The 20,312-nt window shown below is 45.1% G+C and overlaps 1 protein-coding gene across 1 annotated transcript in view; it reads left to right on the top strand.

Moving 5' to 3' along the window:
* The window catches only part of tmem104 (transmembrane protein 104), a 42,280-nt gene extending 26,437 nt beyond the window's left edge, over positions 1-15,843 (top strand). Inside the window, exons 9-10 of the mRNA XM_069717540.1 lie at positions 4,989-5,082; positions 12,875-15,843. Of these exons, the coding sequence (XP_069573641.1) occupies positions 4,989-5,082; positions 12,875-13,638 (858 nt within the window). The 3' untranslated portion in view covers positions 13,639-15,843. The remainder of the gene's footprint in view (positions 1-4,988; positions 5,083-12,874) is intronic.
* The last annotated feature ends 4,469 nt before the right edge of the window (positions 15,844-20,312 follow it).

The raw sequence follows: 20,312 nt of genomic DNA, 5'->3' as shown, positions 1-20,312 counted from the left end.
TGAGATGAAACCGCCGGAAACGGCTCGAACAAAGTATTAAATGAATAAATGCATTGGAGCCAAGTGTCATTCAATCTGTCTACATTTGGAGATCCGAGGTGGATTCATCTCTCGCTGTCTGGCAGTTTTTAAGTTTTCTAGTTGACACCGCCGCGGCAGAGCATGAGAGTCTGTCTTTTGATTTTAATATGATTACTGCCAGTTTAAAGGGACATCGTTAGTGACATTTAGCATAGAGGGATTTTTCAGGAGGACACACTACCTTTAAAAAAATACAATCAAATATATAATATCTGCCTTCTACTGCAAACTGCTCCAAAGTCCACCATGTTGTGATGAAACATTATGTAAATATTCAGATAAAAGCTGATATATATATATATATATATATCAGCTTTTATAAAAAAGCAGGGCTTTCACAATAAAAGCCTACAAGGAAATGGAGTTGGAATTGTTGGTAGGCTTTTAATTTGAGGCGCTGGTTATGAAATTGTTGGGGAAAACTACTAAAAGTAGAAGCAGGTGGAATTATTACTGTGAATATTGGTTACGGTGAGTCAGCTATTTCTTTATGAAATCAAAGTTTGTGAAACATTTTTGGGGAACAGAAAGAAATAGGAGGGAACCAAATCCGCCGAGTCAGGGAGTGAGGAGCGACGATGTTTGTGGTTGTGGGCGAGAAACTCAGATTCATGAACAGCTGTTTCACATTTGAAGCCTTCAAGGAAATGGAAAGATGCTCGTAGGCTTTTAACCTGAAAGTGTTGCCAAAAAAAGTGGAAGCAAGGGGGGGATTATTACTGAATATCTGAAATTGGACATAATTCTGCTATTAAAAGTGACTAAATTAAAGCAAACGACATCAACGACTCACAGGAGGTTCAGAAAATAATAATAAATGTCCACAATAATCAGATGATACATACTTCTAAAAAGGTTGATTCCTCTAATGTTAGTCTGTGATGAGTCTTGTCTGCTTTTGGCTTCGTTGCCTGCAGCCACACTTTGTATTTTTTATTTTTTTAAACTGAAGGCTGTTGACGTCAGCGGCTCCGAGCAGGACCGGTGAAGTGTGACCTCGTGCCGCCACGCCGACCCCGCCGCTCTCCGCGTGTCTGAGTCACCCTTCAACACGTGGACCTCTGATCCCGCCGCGCTCGTATTTCCTCTTCCTGTCTTCCTGTCTTCCGTTCCCACGCTCCGCTTCTATCGGCTTCACCCGTCGTGCTTTCGTGATCTGATTTCTACCAAACTTACTTTCTCGCTTCTCCTGTTGGAGTTCGTGTTGCACATCTTATAGTATCTGCTTCATGTCCTTGTTGTCTATTAACGGACTGTCTTGGTGGTTGTAACATGTATTTTTAGGTTTTGAAAATTTAATTGGAGGTGTGGAAACATATTTGCAAGGTGAAAAATCATGAAACCGCAATTGAGGTAACAGATAAATCACTTTAGTTGAAGTAGTATTTTTTTTTGCTATGAAACATGTTGAATCTACTTCTATTTGCGACAATTTCTCCAAATAAGACGTTACTTTGTGTTTTCTTATTTGGCTCTCGTTGCTGAGATGCAGCTGAGAGCAGTCCCCTGTCCTCGGGCCATCGAGCCATCGGGCCATCGAGCCATCGGTCTGGGTTTTATAGGCGTTTGTAAGCTGTTGGAGCTGCAGCCTTGATTCATGAGCGGTCCAGAAACTGCTGGGAGATTCATCTAGCAGTGGTCCCACCGGTCCCTCGGGGATATTACTAGAATCTCTGCCACACTGGGCCGGAGTTTCAACCTCATACCAATACATGTTCATGTCTCCTTACGAATTACTAACACAGGATGCGAGATATTCTGACATTGAGCTTAATCGCGGAAATGTTGTCAATTTTAGATCGAGCGCATCAATGGCATGCTGCTACTTAGTTTTTGAACATTTTGAGTCATTAGTGTTTCATTAGACTATTAGATGATTTGTCACCACTGATAAACCTGACAGAGATGATTACGTTGTATTTAAAATCAAAAATCAGCGAATGATTACAATATCTGGTAGCTTTCCTGCAGCTGCTCGCGGTGCTGCGAGGTGCATGTAATTCTCAGCGGGCGGGCAGAACTCGACAGGATACTCTACATCAGGGGTGTCAAACTCATTTTAGTTAAGGGGCCACATACTGCCCACTTTGCTCTCAAGTGGGCCAGACTAGTAAAATCATAGCATACATAATGACAATATTTCTCCATGTTTAAATCATTGGTGAAGGTTTTTGGATGATAAACCCTATTTTAAGGTCTTTCTACAATAAACTAGAAACATAAAGACCAAAAACTCAGACATCAGCCCACTGTTTATCTGCCCCGGCTCTCCTCTGCAGATTCCCTCGCTTTGTGACGCGTTTGACGTCAAACGCGTCACAAAGCGAGCAGCGAGCGCTGCTGCCTCCGGAGCAGACGTCGCATTACGCTGTTTTTGAAGCAATTACTGGATCGATTAAAAAAAAATTACAAAACGTTTGTACTCATAAACCTCCATATTCTCATAGAAATGCAATTTATGTCTTTCTGTAATTTTCACACTTAGCTAAGTCATCCGGCGGGCCAGATCCAGCCCGCGGGCCGTATGTTTGACACCCCTGCTCTACATAATACCTGCACATCAACTGTGGACAACAGAAAAGGAAATGCTGTCACATCAGCGTCACCTCAGTTACTCCGTGAGGGATTGTTTTTTTTTTATTGAGAATGACAAATGTGTTTGAAAGGTAAATATATTGAGAATCAGACGCAGGCTGATTGTGATGCCGTTGTATACAAAGTGATCTTTAGACAGGAAGCAAAGGTTGCTGGAAAACGGCCGAAAACACTCGAGGGCTGAAATAGTGCTGTGTGTCAGCCAGCTGCCATTAATTTCAGCTTCTTATTCAGACACATCTCTCTTCATAATGGTTCATTCATTACCTCCAATGGCCGTTCCAGATTTATGCTTTGGCTCGGCCCGAGCTTCGACTGCACTTCCCCGAGAGGACAGCTGGTAATACTTTAATATATAGACACGCAGGCATCATCATTTTTCAGCAGAATTAAAGGCTGTTATGTTTTTTTTGTTTTTTTCCCCCACAGCTGTCCATGTGGACACCTTTTGGACACTTTTTTCTGCTGCGTCTGAAATGGCTCCTTTGTTCCCTCATTCACAAGTTCAAACCTTCTTTAAGGTCCTGATGGGCACTTTTAAATCGTAAACCATTTTTGTCTTTTATTGTACAAATTAATCATTTACAACATAGATTGGTGTCAAGTGCCCAAACTGCTTTGATGAGCTCCGCTTCTCAAGCCTTAGTTTAAATTATATATCTGCTAATGTACAAAGAACTTGCTGAAACTTTTAAGTTAAAGTGTATGTGTCTGATATAATTATACTCTAGCAGGTGTAATGGGAATTATTTATGGTAATCATAGGCTGTATATATAAGTAGATGCAGCCATCCAGTATGAAAAGAGAAGCCATATAGCGCAATACCACTCAGAACCACTAGGGGCTGGCTAAAAGAAAACAAGATGGCGACCAAAATGCCAAAAATCCTCAGTCGGCGGCAGCAGGTGTTTTCTCAGAGCAGGGGGCTTATGATTAGCAACTTACTTGAGTTTCATTATATATTACACGCTTGTTCTTAATTGCAGAAATATTTTTTTTTTGCTGATTTAAAAAAAACTGATCCGAACTCAGAGAAAGTGACTGCAGAGCCCCAAGTCGCTGTCTTTCTTCAAACATGTCAGACACCGAAGTGAGATCGTATTCCGTGTCGTCCCAGGTGTGTGTGTGTGTGTGTGTGTGTGTGTGTGTGTGTGTGTGTGTGTGTGTGTGTGTGTGTGTGTGTGTGTGTGTGTGTGTGTGTGTGTGTGTGTGTTTTAATGGGAGGCTGAGTTCCCCCCTGTGAAACCCCTGCAGGCTGCTCTTCAGATATAATGGCACACAAGTGTCTGCACTCTGAGATCACACGCCACTCAAACGGTGGCGGTCAGATCTGAGAGTGTCGGAGGGCGGCGGGAAGAAATGGATGAAGGGAATAAGTTGGGAGGTGGCGAAGTGGAGGCCGCCGGTGGAATTGGAGCTCCAGTCGCCGAGCCGCCGCTTCTGATTGCAGCACCTGATAAAGAAAGTATCTGATAGGCAATCAGAGCTGTGGCCTGGGAGGATTTGAAATTTTAGGTGTGCTGTGGATTGATGCACCTCTTCATCTCGTCACCTATGAGAGAGCGCTGATGGGATTGTGACAGCTGTTGGGAGGAGGAGGGGGGCGGGGGTGATGCATTTTTTTTAAATTGCATGTCAGGAACAAGTCATAAACGACGCTGCGAGGTAAAATGTGCAGTGTTCAAGTAAACACCTAACAGAGGGTTAATGTCACTGATGAAGGCAAAGAGGGTCTTCCCAGTTAACATTATTTGTTTTAAAAGGTAAACAAATCGTTTGCAGATTACAATTTTTCAGAGCTCGAAAGAAAGTCTTCATATGACTTGTATTGAGTGGTAAACAATTCAAAGATATTCAGGTTATGTTTATTTAATTTTTTGTTTTGTTTTATTTTGTAAGTTTATTTCAATATATTGTATATTTTGTTGTATTTCATTGTTTTATTAATTTTAATTAATTTGTTATATATATATATATATATATTTTTTTTTTTTAAATTTGTTATTTTTTTTAAATGTTACTTTTTGTTTTGGTTTCTTCTATTAAGTTCTATTTAATTTTTTTTTAATAAAATGTTTTTATTGTCTGGTTTAATTTATTCTATTTATTTCAATTGATGCATTCTGTCTTGATTCCTGTTTTCCTGCTTCAATCTATAAAATAGTAAAACGCCGTCTTCACTTAAAGCTTTTACACGAGCGTGACTTTGATTTGTTGCCCCTGACTGTGATAATTCGAGTGTTTTTAGCCCGTTTTATTCAGCGTTCCTCAACTTGAACAGTTGTTTTCTGTTTCCTTTCCTTCCTTGCAGAGTGTGTTCACCCTCCTGTTGGGACCTTTCACCTTCTTCAGCGCCCAGAAGACCAAATACCTTCAGATTCTCACGTCTCTCATGCGCTGGATCGGTAAGAAGAAACTTCCAGTGTTTCCTCGCTAACTCTGATTTCTTCCATTTACTGACATGTTGAAGATTTTTACTTCAAACATGGTATTTGTCATCATTTCCTCCCTCTTTTAAAGCTCCCTCTGCTTCGTCTGATCCTCCTCTCTTTCTACCCACACATATTTCCATTTTATCGCCCCCCCTCCCCCGTCCCCTCTTTTCCTCCCTTTCATCCCCCCTCCTGCCCTCGTCTCTGGCCGCTGTGCTCCGGGTCCGTCCATCATGGTTCGGTCCTGCTCTGTGTCTTTGATTCCCATCTCCTCTCATTCCTCAGCCTGACAGGCCTGACAGCCCGTCCCAAGCTTGATTGGACCGTCACTCACAGGGCGACGGATGAAAATAAACCGTCCGTCCTGGACCCGCTGTTAAAATCACAACACCGCTGAATCATGGCCACCGCCCCCGCACGGCCACGCGCCGCCTCGCACAAACAACACACAAACATGGCGACATGCGAGCGCTGTCCACCGCCCGCACGGCCGGGTTTCAGCCCCCCGCCCCCCCGGCTCAGTAATTGATTGGCCGTGTCACTTTTGCAGGGCTCTTTACAGCACAGGCTAATGATTCAAAATGGCTCCGGTGGAAGCTTCATGTTTCCTTCATGTGTCGGGACAAATAACAGGGCGAGAGGGAGAGGATGCTCCGACGTCCAGCGGTCAGAAAAAAATGGATTTAAACTCCTGAAAATCATTCTGAGATTCAGTTCTGACAGAAGATAAAGAAAAACACACTCTGCTGTAATATTATTAATTTGTTTGCTTTTGTTGAGTCATCTCTGCAGTAAACATCTGGCTAAATGTGACCTGCTGAAGATGGGAAAGTTGACAAAATTACACTGAAAACAACCAAGAGAGTTAATCAGAATTTAAACACACTTTCCTTTTATTATCTGAAAACAGATTTGTTTTTATTGGCTCTCTCATCAACGAGGGGAAATTATTGTTAAGCTCTTTTCTCTGAGGAAATGTGTTCAGCCCCAGAAAATAACCAGAAGATTTACCTCAACAACTGAGACCACCGTCATAATGAAACAGAATGACTTTCACTCCGTTTCCTGTATAATGTTCAGATCAGATTCTTTGCTGTAGTTGTCGTTGCACCTGCAAAACAGCAATCCACCGAGGTGCAAACTCACCTGACTTTTAAAGGAAGAAGACACTCTGGTTCATTTCACATCACGGCCAAAACACAACTACTACATTATGTATACTGAGGAATCGGCATTAAAAGCAAAAATAGGATTCAACAACTACACAAGTGCTGATCACAAACATTAATAACAATCAACAGAGTTTAGGAAAATGATCCTTTTAAAAACCAGACTTTCTGTCTCGGCCTACTTCGTCCGTCAGGTCGTTAATCTCGAGCGTCGGCTCTGCTCCCTTTTTTAAATTTTTATTTCATGTTCTCTCTGTAGTTGTGCATCTTTGTTTGCGGTGCAGAGAACCGAACACACTCGTCCCGGTTGTGGACAAAAGCTTTGAGTTATATATTGTTTATGTTTCTGGAAGAGCTGCTTCTGGAGGACGAGACGATGCATCATCCCATTAAGTTCCAGTGTCTCTTCAGAGGAGCTGTAACGCGCTGCAGAAAACAGACCGCTGTCTTTTTAATGGCTCAGATATTTACGGACATAATCGCCTGGTCCTAATTATGACGTCACACTCCACCATCGCTGTCAACATAGTTCGTAAAAAAAAACAGGTGTTTGTGACTTTTTGATGCCTTAAAGCTGACATTGAGGCAGTTTCACTTCAAGCTGGCTATTTAGAAAGTTGATGTAACGTTGACATGTTTGAAGAAGCTGTAAAAACTTTTTACTGCCAAAGTTTTTTTGGTTTTGTTTTTTTTAGATAAAATTTCAGCTTTCCAGACCCGGAGGCTATGAACACTTTTATATCCAGTCTGTGGTTACATCATATAAATGACATCAAGGTCGGCTATAGTTCTAAATGCTCAATAACTTTGGCTGCGGAGTGAATTCAGCTTCCTGTTTTACTCTTTTAGATGCTAACGCTTCCCTCAGTTTTATTTCTGGGTCCATTTTACTGAACAGGCTGCAGACCTGAAACCCGTGCAGCCCTGAGTGAGGTCATGGTGCGCTGGATGTCAGGGGGTACCAGCTGGCCCGGTGAGCCCGGGGCTCCGCCTCCTGCCCTCAGCCCCGGCCCGGTCACGCTTGTTGCCACTCAACTGCAGTCACCTTGTTGTCCGGGCGAACCCTGCGTTTTACACCCAACATGAGTGATGGTGCGGCCGCCTGCTGCTCCTGTAGCATGCTGGGAGTTTCTTTTTTTAGTGGAGTAGCCATTAGCCCGGGTCAGTGGGACACCTTCAGTACGACCCTGAGCTCCATACTGCCTTCATTTAGTACGACTTTACAGCAGCGTGTCATAATTTCTTACTTTATTAAGGGGCAGTTTTTTTTTTTTTTAAACTGCTAATAGTTGTATTTACTGGTATATATTCTATGTTTTAAAGCAACACAGAGGCTGCGAGTGGAGAAGAAAAGCCTTCAGTCGTTAGTTTCGTGAAGCGCTGAGAGCTTCTCCACCGGCTGCGCCGCGGTCCGTTGCAGTCGACGTGTCCACCGTCAGCAGAGAGGATCGTTATCTCTGCAGAAGGACTCCCGAACACCGACAGCAGCACACAGCTCCTCTAATTGATACCGAGTGGCGTGACAGGAAGGGAATAAGTCAACGGCCTCCTCGCTCAGTAAGCGAGTATTAATCACTTCCCGTCGTCTCTCCCGGGATGCATGCAGAGCTGTGTGCATCCTCAGGAGGAGCTTCTGTCTGGATTAACTGTTGAGGCGGCGCTGTATGGATCCGTCCTCTCCAGAACAACCGTCTTATTCATGTCTCAGGAAAGACCATGAAAGATTTTTTTTGGGGGGGTCTGGAGCGCCTCGTTGAAACGACGGCGGCTCGTTATTGGTTTTTACATTTCCTGGATTGAAAGCTTTGTTTTTTTTTCTCCGTGAAGCACAAAGCTCAAAAGAGCCTGAAAGGGATTTTTAAACAGCACGTGTTGGAGGCGTTCGTCCGCCTTCGCTTGCGGGCGTCGTTGTGCTGCTGTCAACCCGCCACCAGAGGTCGTTACAGATCCCAATGAAAGGTGGAGCTGGCGAGACGCTGACGCTGTGTTTGGTTCAGGGTTAAAAAAAGAAAAGAAAAGCAAAGCAGGTGTAACGACGGCTCCCATTTCCAGCAGTATTGTGTGATCTCTGTTTGAAATGGCTGGCGGTCGTCTTCATTTTCACTTCTGCGGCCACGTTAACAGGAAAAACACGCCGCAATCATATTTATTTTTCCGTGTGTTTTGGGGGAATATGAGCCGGTCTTGATGAACAGATGAAACCTCCTTTCTGTTCTGGCCTCTGATGACACTCGAGGACTAAAACATCCGACTTTCTCTGTCAGGGATGATTGTGGCGTCTTTCTTTCTACTAACAGTTGTTTTGCCTTTCGTATCGATGTTTCAGAGCGGTTTGACTTCCTGTCGAGTTTCAGGCCGATTAGAGGGATGTTTGGGAAACGTGATCAATTGGTCCTCCACCCACTAACTAAGCTTTTAATGATGGTGGACGACCCTCGAGCTCTCTGTTTACCTCCGAGGCGCCTTCACTGCTCTGCAAAAAAAAAACAGATTTAATTAGAGGAATTAAGACGTAAAGTTGCAGCTTCAGCCTTTTGTTTCACAACAAATCATTAATGCTTCATTCAATTAAGAGTAAAAGGTTTGTTAATTATTGATTTCGGTGTTTGTCCTTATTAATCAGTTTTGTTATTTTTAAAGATGATTTAATTCCTGCACACCGCTGTCACGCTCCCAGTTTTTATTTTATTTTATCTGCCATTTTGACCAAAGATGATCGTCTGCATTATCAGCAAAATCGATAAAAAAAAATAAAAAAAAATTCATTTTTTTCAATATACATTTTTATTGCTTTATTTACCGGATACACAAGACAAATATAAAATATGATGGTGCCTGATATAGGAAGTACGATATTCTAGTAAAATATTAACAATATTATAAATATTGCGATTAATCAAGGAAATGTAAATTTCAGATAAATCGTATCAATGAAATGCTGCTACTGAGTCTGATAAAACACCGATGACTCAAAATGTTCAAAAACTACAGACTTCAGATGATTTATCATCACTTCATACAAATACATTTAAACAGCAGACAAATCATTACGGTGTAGTTTTCACGGCAGCCTTGCGCGGTCCTGAGATGCATTTCATTCTGAGCGGGCGGGCAGAACTCTGCAGCAAAACAGTAGGAGCGCTTGTTTTGATGTAGCTGGCAGGATTGTTGTCATTTAAAATGTTTTAATTCATTACAATTAATCCAGGTGACGTATTTATGTTTATTTTTCCAGCCAAAAGTCAAAGATTTACTTTACAATAATATAAAACAGAAAAGCAGAAAATCCTTTTAATAAAGACACTGAAACCAGAGAAATGTCGGAGATTATTTTGACATTTAAAAAAAACAAATTGCCAAACAAACAAACAAACAAAAAGAGGTCGTTGTATTCTTCCTTTCCTCTGCGGGTTGTAGAAACGGAGGCATTGACCTCCTTTCTGTGTTTACGTTTTTCCGCTTTCCGTCCGAGTGATCTGACTAATTGATGTTTTTGGTGAAGCTGTTAGCGTCGCCGCGGTCGGCCGGCTCTTCGGCCGTGAACCGGAGCGGCCTCCTGCTGCGCTGCTCTGCTGTGTTTACTGATAGTCTTATCTGACATCACACGAGGCGAAGCAGCCACTTATCACCTGGTCGCCCAACACAAACAGCGGCGGCGGGCCGCTAGCTCCGGCCCGGGTGGGGTTGAAGTGTGCTCCGGAGCAGAGTGAGAAAGCCGTGGTGAAGAGGCGGCGCTGCTAATTACCACAGAGATTATCCAAGAGTGCTGAAGGAGTGTGTCTCTTAATTAATGATGGGATGATTGCTGTGCTCTGAAACCACTAGAGAGGGAGGGGGGGGGGGTGTTTAAACAGCGGAGCGGCACCTCACGTCACATGACAGGGTTTAAAGATGCTGTCAGAGCAGCGGCGCTTTTCTTATTAATTTTTTTTTAAATGTTAAAACCACAGCTGAGGAGCCTTCGACCTTCCCGCCATTATCAATGAATCGCTCACGTTTAAGTGTCCACGTGCCCCCCTCCCCATCTCCCTCCCTCCGCCCCCCTCCTCCCAACCCTCCCTCCTGCTCGGTTGCACCCGAGATTAATCGCCTCTCACCTTCCACCATCTTCAAGCCATTAATCGAGTCCAGGATTCCCAATCTGGACGGCGGTAGTCAGCGGAGAGTGTTTTCCTCTCTCCCGAGGCGCTCGATGACTCCTCGGAGCTTCGACAGCATCCGCCAGCCTTCGCTTCATGTTTGCTATCGGAGACCATAAGAGTGCTCCTCTGGAGGGTTGTTAAGTTGAAGCATTCCTCGCCAGGTCGGACGGTCAGCGGCGCCGTCTAATGAAAGGAAGGTCCGGAGCTGTGACGTCTCCGAGAGAAGAGATGGTTTTTAAAGCGAGCGTCAGGTTGATGGATCTCCGTCCCCCCCGTGTCACTGAATAATGCATGTGAGCGTTATTCACGCTCGTCTCCGAGCCGCGGACCCCCGCGAGGCCACGTCGAATTTAGATATGTAAATAAACTCGCACGCTCGGCTCCTTCAAGGTGATGACAGCTAACGTGCTTTTATTTCACGGCCTCGCCACGGAGATCCGGAGCTGTAGCTGCAGGCCAGAGAGCGATGAAATTGTCAGCGGCGGATGCGATTGGCCGACCTCGTGTGGCATCATGCAGCCGAGGGGCCGGAAAAAGCTTCGTTCTCGGCGATTCAGCCGTGATTGACTGAGTTACTCTGATAAATATCGGCTTAGTTTGGATAAATGATCTCATTGGCATTAAAAAAAAACTTTTGAATGAAAAGAATCTGGATGTTATTTAGTCGTTAACCCTCGTTAACATTTAACCGGGAGCCTCCCGGTGCACCCAGCAGCCGCGTCCTTCCTGCTGCAGCTTAATCTTGGCCCGACTCGCAAAAAAAAAAAAAAAAAAAAAAGCTGCTGCGTGTGATGTGACGGCGTCCGGCCACCCTGAGGCACTCTTAATTAAAAGTCCCACGCTAGTTTGATTCCTGCGGCCGCCCACGAGTGTCGAGTGCCGTCCCAGCAACCTCTTCCTCCCTCGTGTACAGACGGTTTCTGTTTCACACAACAAAAGCTCCCGAAAAGACAGAAAGGTTGGGAGAGAGGCCTGAAGGAGAAAGCTGACAGATGGGTTGTAGTCGGGACTCTTTCACACGTTAACGCATGTTTTTGGAAGACGGAGCAGACGAGAGGAGGCTGTTTTACGGCTTCAGGTGTTAGGATGTAATAACGGGCGTCTCTTGGGATACGGCGTGTTGCGTGCTCGTCCTTGAAAGCTGGTCTCGTGCCCACACGTTTGGCCTTTCCTCTTAAAGCGGGGTCGAGGTCGAGTGTAGTACCGCCGAGGGCCACTAGTCGTCTCCAGCTCTGTTTCTTTTTTTTTTTGGAGCCAGAAGTGACCATATTTGGACGAGCTGGGGGAGGAGAGAGCCGTGGCTCGGCCTTGATCTGATTGGGTACCCAAGGACGCTATGCCCCGCCCACTGATCATTTAAGTCCACGCTGAAACACTCATGGTTTTATTATCCAAACATGAATTCAGGAAACATTTTAGCTTTAATGTGTGTTCGAGGAGAAAATTGGATTTTCGCAACCTCACTGCAAATGTTCTTACTTCTATAATATTTTTCAGTCTTTTGTTTAATTCCCGATCGTTTTGTTCATTTCTGTCTCTGATAATTGGAATAATAATTCGATCCTCCCAACGTTCGTTAAAGAGCCGCGGTGTACCTGACGGATGGAGCTCGTCGGAGACGTAACGTTCCCTCCGTGTCTCTTCAGTATTTTCCATCACACGCTGCAGCGATCTCAGCCGGTCCTGAACGTGTGGAGCATTATGGGATGGAATAATTCTCCTCGTGTTGTGGGCAGGATCGCCGTCCGAGTGCCATTTCCTAAATGTCACCCTGTGTTTAAAGGAAGGCCGATGAAAGCTGAGGGGGAGGGGCTATGACTAACTCCTGGTGTCACGGGCTGATCGTGTGTGTGTGTGTGTGTGTGTGTGTGTGTGTGTGTGTGTGTGTGTGTGTGTGTGTGTGTGTGTGTGTGCGTGCGCCTGCCTCCCGGCCTCCATGACCATCAGCCCGTAACGGGACCGCATGCGGCATTCGGAGCCTCCTTTAGACACGCCTCCTGCTCGTCTCCAGCGAGGCCCGTCCAGGAATCGATTGGGGACGCAGGAGTTGGACGGGAGGAGGCGGAGACACTCCTCCTGGTTTTTATACCGGCCCCGTGAAATGTTCCCCAGGTTGTATTTTTATACGCCTGATGTTTTGTGGGAGGGGAGTCAGTTCAGCACCGGGAGGATGAACTAAGAGCTGCAGGGCTCGGTACCGAACTTCGATGTGGCTATTTTAATGTTTAATAAAAATATATTTTATATACAGCTCGTCCAAATATGGTCACTTTCTGCTCCAAACCGCTCCGAACTAGCAAAGATGGCGTCGGACAGAATCTGAAGTGGAGGCTTCGTAACATTTGTTCACAAACTGCTGGTCGCAGCTCGATTGTGATCAGCTGGATAAACTTTTTTTTTTTTTTTTTTTTGTCACCTTCTGAGAGTTTAATTTCCTGTTTTTGTTTCTTGCAGCGTTCACCATGATGATCATCTTGGCTCTGATCCGTATCGGTAAAGGCACCGGCGAGGGCCGGCCGCCGGTCGCCTCCCTCTCCGGCGTGCCCAACCTGTTCGGGGTGTGCGTCTACTCCTTCATGTGCCAGCACTCCCTCCCCTCCCTGGTGACGCCCATCTCCGACAAGAAGCGCGTCGGCGCGCTGGTGTTCGCCGACTACACGCTGATCCTGGGCTTCTACGTGCTGCTCTCCTTCACCGCCATCTTCTGCTTCGACAGCTCGCTGCTGCACGACATGTACACGCTCAACTTCACCGACAACTGCCACGTGCTGGACATCCCGGTGCTGCGCTACTTCCTGGGCCTGTTCCCCGTCTTCACCATCAGCACCAACTTCCCCATCATCGCCGTCACGCTGCGCAACAACTGGAAGACGCTGTTCCACCGCGACGGAGGCACGTACCCGTGGGTGGTCGACCGCGTCGTCTTCCCCCTCATCACTCTGGTGCCGCCCGTCGTGGTGGCCTTCTGCACCCACAACCTGGAGTCCCTGGTGGGCATCACGGGGTCCTACGCCGGCACGGGGATCCAGTACATCGTCCCGGCCTGCCTGGTGTACTACGCCCGGCGCCACCTGGAGCCCGTGATGGGCCGGGACGCCGTCAACAAGCACCGGTCCCCGTTCCGCCACGCCTTCTGGGTGTGGTTCGTCCTGCTGTGGGCCGCCTTCTGCCTCATGTTCGTCACGGCTAACATCATCCTGACCGACACCAAGAAATGAACGGCCACTTTCCTTCCTTCCCGAACGAGAGGCCTTACTCTACTGCTGGTCGGACAGTGTGCCTTTTCATCGGAACTGTCGTCGCGTCGATTAAATGTAATTTATCAGATTTGTTTAAAAAAAAAAAATTAAAAAATAAAAAGGGACCAAATGTCAAATGTTTTTGCTCCGAGCTGGAACGGTGCATGACGATAATAAAAGGGAATTTATTAAAAGGATCTTTTGTCAACAAACGCCTGACAAGTCTGAAGGTTTCACGAGGTGTTGCACTTTAAAAAAAAAAAGTGTTCGGCGAGTTTTAAAACGAACAAGTTCATCGGCAGCGTCGTCCGAAACCATCCGGAGGACAACGGAGGACAACGGAGGACTTAAAACTGTGCGTCGTTTTTTTCTTCTGGAAACATCCAGCCGGCAGCGAGGTTTTTGGTTGCTATGATACAGAATCTCCGCTGAAATAACGGTTCATTTTCAGATTTTAATCAACAAATTCCCGGGTGTGAAAACCGGCAGGAAAAAGTACCGCTCGCTCCGGATGAAGGAGGGATCGAAGACGGACCCGCCGGCCCATGTGGGTTCATCAGATTCTTTCTTCGAGAAAACGTGATCGGCGAGTACGAAAGCTTCAGCCGGCTGCAGCCCGGTTGGAGGAGTAGTTTGGTTCATGTCAAGGAAAGACTCAAATTACTGGAAGGAACGTCTGTCTGATGTCAGGCCGAAGTGGCTTCGGTCCCGCCCCTCCTTCACTGTGATTGGACGGCTGGGTAAAATAACGCGTCTCTCTCATTAGCAACTATTAATACAAATAAATAATCTGGACTGGTGAACGCCGCCCACCTCACAGGTCTGATTGCTGCGGAAAGTTATTGTAAGATGATGTCGGGTGTGTTTTTTGTTTTTTTTATGCCGGAAAGCTTCGGTCCGACGGACACTTGCTTCTCTGGTTTGGGATTTTGAATAAAGACTTTTAGGAGAGCGACGAGAGAAGAACCCGACGCTGCCGGATCCTTCGGAGATCCGATAGAAATATCTTAGAGCGGCGGAGTAACGAGAAGAAAATGAAAGCTCGTGTTCCGTTACTGCACCGAAGAGATCGGAGGTGATTCGTCTTCGCCAGCTGACACGTCTCCATCCCTCAGCGGTGTCCACCGGCGACCCCCCCCCCCCCATGAACGGTGAAGCTCGGTGCGCTGACAGATCCTCTGACGGATCGGCCGCCAGGACGAGCTGATGTCTGTTTATCACAGCTGGAGTTCACGTGTGTCGACACTCAGCACCCGCTCACCACCTCGTACCGGATCCATCACAGCTCCGCCCGCCTGACAGGATAATGGTGATCTACGTGGTGGGGGGGGGGGGGGGGGGGGGGCTTCACCGCCTACTCTTTCAGTTTACTGACACGTGGCGGCTCCGACGTCCGTCTCTGACCCGTTTCCAGGTTCTGAGTCTGGTTTTCATGGTTTATTAACGATGAAGATTCTTCTGAAATCCTGCAGCAGCTGCTGAAAAGAAGTGAAACAGCCGCAAGCAGCGAAGAGCGTCGGACGGCACTCAAACAGGAAAAACACGAGCAGAGCGGCGTATTTAAATAAATGTTGTCGATTTTAAAATGCAAACTGAGTATGTTGTACTTCAGTGCAGCTTTTCTTTTTTCTCTCCTCTGCTGTAATGCAGTTTAAATTGGAAGGTAATGTGCTGTGACTCCAGAGTTTTTGAGGCCTTTTCTGCTCCTGCTGGAAGGTTACGGAGTCTCCGGACCAACCAGAACGCTGACGCAGCAGATTCTCTGTGTGTGTGTGTGTGTGTGTGTGTGTGTGTGTGTGTGTGTGTGTGTGTGTGTGTGTGTGTGTGTGTGTGTGTGTGTGTGTGTGTGTGTGTGTGTCTCGTTCTGCCGACTCGTGCCTTTATTTTTTGGTATTAGGTCTTTCTTTCTCGCCCTCGACTCATAAACTCTTCTGTTTTTCTTCATCTGCATGTAAGTCCATTTAATTATTTCTGACAATATTCTTGGCGCCAAAAACTGTTTTCTTCTCCTTTATGTTCTTATTTTAAATTTCCTTCACTGTGTTTTTTTTTTTATTTTCTGATTTTTACTTTTCTTTGATTCATTCTGCTTGTTTATGTGAACGTTTTGTTGCTTTAATGGATGTTGGGTTTGATTTTTTTTCTGATTCACTCAGAAAATAAAAAGGTTTTTGATGATCTGAACTTCTGGAATCTTCCTCTACATTTCTCTGACGGCTGCAGTCAGTCCCTCCAGGATTTCGCAGATTTTTTGGGGATCAGAAATGTTTGAATTTGTGGCTTCTTTTCTAAAAAAAAAAAGTTAAGTTTTAAGTGCTACATTTTATTTACCGACAGTTTCCAGAGTTTATTCTGTCATTAAAGTCTTGTCGCAAAAGTTTTAACCACTCAGACTGAAGTGAGGATGCTTTAAAGAAGTAATCTAGTGAAGTTTTGTTTTTTTCATTTATCAACTGATTTTCACACAAAGTGCACAAAACAGAAAAACATGAATCCGTGTTTGGTGTCTTTAAAGACGCACCGGCTCTCGTCTGAACATCCAGTTTGTTCAACAAGCTCTTCTGCAGCATATTTTCTTCATGCAAATAAATTCATCAGGTTAAGAGTCATTTTTTTGGCTTAAGTTTAAACTGTTCATCAGGTTCAGTGTAAAGATCTCAAACGAGCGGTTTCCAACAGTAAAACTCTCCTGAGGATGGAAAGCGTGAGTCGGTGTGTTCTCTGTTTCTTTACTCCCGTCACATCCTCAGCACCATTTCACTCTCGGTTGGCTTTATTTGCTCTGCAGGTAATTGGCATCTTTTTCTTTTTTCTCCCTCCTCTGTTCACCTCAATCTTCCCCGAAGCAACGCGGTTGTTTTTAAAATTTTTTTTATTTTTTTATTGATACACCAGATCGCTGTTTTTATTATCGAACCAAACCTCCCTCTCTGAATTTCAATCTCAGCAGAGCTGCTCCGCCGTAATTCAATTTGCCCCCTTTTCTGTATGTGGGGAGCGTCGGCGTGTTCGGGGGAGGGGGTGGGGGGGGGGCAGAGCTGTAATTGGAAATGCAAACGTAGCGCTGCTTAATTAATTCGCAGGGTGTTTAATTGCTGTGTACAGTGAGGTTACTCATGCTGGAGCAGAGCAGGTAGCTGCTGCCTCGACTTCACAAACATTTCATCACCTGGAGGGAAATTTAGGATTAACAAAAAAAAAATACACAAATGTTTAACTGCCGGCTTCATCAGAACTAATCAACAACCTGAGATCGAATCTTTTCTTCACTGAAGCAGCAACACAATCTGATTATCTGCAGAATTAAACTTTCATTAATGAGCTGGTTTTTAAGGCTGTTTGTTAATTTACATATTTTCCTGTTCTCCTTAAATTTAACATAATGATACCGTAATTAATTGTTAATATATATCCGTAAATATGTAAGAGGAGCTCACTTTGCACAGCTTTGCAAACACCTTTAACATTTTTAATGAATATGTTGCAAAAGCTGCATTTTATCCTCTACTATACGTTTTTAAAGACGTTACTGACGATATTACTGTCTGACGCATCAACAGACCGGTAACTGAAACAAACTGACGAAGGGAAAAAGAACACACAGACTAAGTACAGCAGAGAGGGAAGGACAACGAGGGGCAGGTGAAACTAATCAGGGGGGCGGGGCCAAACAATCATACAAAGGACTTAAAAATCAAACAGGAAGCACAGATGGTTCCAGCAGAACTCGGGTGTTGATGGTCTGTTAACCTGCTAACAAATCATCACTATTGACTACCGCGTGGACAGATGGGAGTCATCGCAGACGGTGGCGGTAAACAGAGTCGCTACGAGATACGACACGAGGAGCACGGAAGCTAAAGAGGTTTGTTGTTTTACCGGCTGCTGGATTAAAAATCCTCCCCGATCCATCACCTCCCTTTGTTCACCTCCGACATCGTTCACATTTCATATTTACCTGCTGCAGCTTTTCAGCACATTTGGAAGTCGTTACCAGCCAGGTGGGGTCTCATCTCGGGATGACAGATGGCCTTTCTTTTAATTCCGGACAGATGCTTTTTTTAATGACCTCTTTTCTTTTTTCCTCTCTCCCCCTCCATCTCCCTCTCCCTCCCTCCTTTAGGCCTCTCCTCACCGCTGTGAGGTTCATTAGCACAAACAGGGCTTAGTAGAAGTCTTGGGGAGAGATTAGGGTCACAGTATTTTAGGGCCGGTGGCCAAACCCCCGACCGAGCCGCTCCGGCAGCCTGATCATCAGTTAGCCGTCTCGTCTGTGTGAGGCGAGATGAACTCTCAACTTTTGGAGCATTTTAATAACGTCTGAGCTTCTGAATAAAACACACACACACACACACACACACACACACACACACACACACACACACACACACACACACACACACACACACGACCACTCCTCCTCCTCCTCCCCCCGGTTGTTTCCTTCCTCCAACTGGTCCGGTGTCGGTTTCCATCCAAACTTCGAAGGAATTCGTTCTGATAAAAGTCGTTGCCAAGACGACAGACGATGCTTCAAATTACATCTGTTGCTGCGAAGATTTCTACAGATTGTGAAAGGTGGATGTTTCACACACACGGAGTCATCGAATCAGCGCAGCTGTGTTGGGTCGAGCTAACTGTCAGAAATCCTTTTTAAAAAACGGAGTATTTTTCTCTGTTCTGTATTTTAGAAATATCTCATTATTCTCTCGCAGCGCGTCTCGGCCTCAGTTTGTCTCCGTCTCTTGACGTGTCGACAGAAAAAGGAAGAAGCTAGCGGGTGAATATTCTGTCCGCGTCGTGTCGGTGAATGATTTATAACCGTTAACGCTTGTTTACATTCAGGCGGCGTTCCCGGCCGACCTCTGACCCCGGCAGCCCGGCGGTCGTTCATCACTCCACACCAACATCAAACCGCACTCATTACGACTAATGTTGTTTTTGTTTTAGCCCTTCAGGTGACGTCCGTCCACCTAAAACGAGACTTTTAGGTGTGACGTGATGGAGGAAACGCTGCTTCAGAGCCCCCCGCCCCCCCGTCAGAGAAACACTAATCCTGCATGCTTGTACTTTGAGGCAGTATCAGCTTCCCAAAAAAACACATTTTGGTCGTAATCCTAATCCACTCAGTTACGTTCCTGCACCTCCGGGAAGCGTCAGAGTTCAGAGGGTGAAAAGAAAGTCCAATAAATAAATAAAAAAAAGTGTTGGAGAGAGGTGTGCAGCTTGTTTTTTGGGTTTTTTTCTGTCCTCGGCGAATTTCTCCATGAAAGTTTTTTTTTTTTTTTTTTTCATGGGAGTTTTAACTTTTCAGGGAGTCGAGCTGGTCGTCGTGCCGACCGACGGGCGTCTCTTGCAGCTCTGACGACGGCCGCCGGCTCATCGCTTCACTGAGGAAAACCTTTTTACTGGAACCGGACTTCTCTGACAACCCGTCCCGCTCGCTGTCACTCAGAACCGCTCGGCTGAACTCCTGCATGTAGATTTATTGTGCGTCCAGAAGGCCGCTGTGATTTATCGCAGCTTCGTGCTACACGTGCACGCTCAGCAGTTTGTCAGTCAGGCAGTCGGTTTATTACACGGGAGGAGATGTTAACAGCTGTAATATATTACAATGAATTGTGAACTGGGTTTAAAATGCTTTTCAAAATTCCCTCTTTGATCGGGCTGATTTTATATCGCACTGAATCATTCTGGGAAAAAAAGTATTCGTGCAGAAAGTTCAGAGACTGCGTGATTCAGCGTTGTTATCGGTTTGTTTGTTTTTTTTAACAAAATTAGCTGTTTATTAGTTGTTGTTTTTTGGTGATTGTTGCTGTTGTTAGCGTTTTGTTTAGCTGGTTTTCAGCTAAATTAGCTATTTTTGTTCTTTTGCTTTTTAAACTGATTGTTAGCGTTGTTAACTGTTTTTTTTTTAACTTGTTTAGCTGTTGTTGTTTTTTTTTTTTAGCAAAATTTGCTCTTTGTTAGCTGATTGTTAGACTTTAAACTTTATTAATCCTACAGTGGGAAACACAATAAGAAAAAATTACATACACAATAAAATAAGATGAATAAATATAATTTTTTTGGACAAAGTAAGATGAATGAATGACTAGAGACAAACTATAAAAATATTTTTAAGCAAAGTATCTGTTTTTTCAGCTCTGTTAGCGTTTTTTAGCTGTTTGTTAATTTTTGTTAAATTTCATCCATAATTTGTTTCTCTGCTCCAGTTTCAGATCCACGGTGAAACAAATATTCAGGTACCAGTGGTCACGTTCACGTGATGTTGATCAGGAGACGACACGTGGAATACTTCCTGTGTGCGTCGCTCTGCTGCGCTCAGTATTTTTATTCTCAGATTAAATTGACAATATCTGACGATGAGACGAGTCGGCTGGGAGGAACCACCCCAGCGGGTTTTTACACAAAGTGAACCGGCCGGTGTTTTCAGCACGTTCGGATCAATAGAGTCTCCAGAAACTGCTTTCAGTGGACAGTTCGGTTAATTTAATGTTTAACTCCGTTTCACTTCCAGAAGTCGGAACCTGTTTGTTTAATGGACTAAAGCTGCGCCGAATCAGTCCAACAGTCTCGGAGGAAAAACAAATGTACTCCTCTAAATGAACTTTGGCTCGCTGCTCTGCCAACAAATAATGAGTCACCGCTCC

The sequence above is a fragment of the Brachyistius frenatus genome, unplaced genomic scaffold (assembly GCF_029030835.1).
Source record: "Brachyistius frenatus isolate BFR_SWC_R1_liver_20210118 unplaced genomic scaffold, ASM2903083v1 Contig_176, whole genome shotgun sequence".
NCBI classification, from domain to species: Eukaryota; Metazoa; Chordata; class Actinopteri; family Embiotocidae; genus Brachyistius; species Brachyistius frenatus.
Note: the sequence above shows the minus strand (reverse complement) of the source record. Positions and strands in the feature narration are given on the sequence as shown.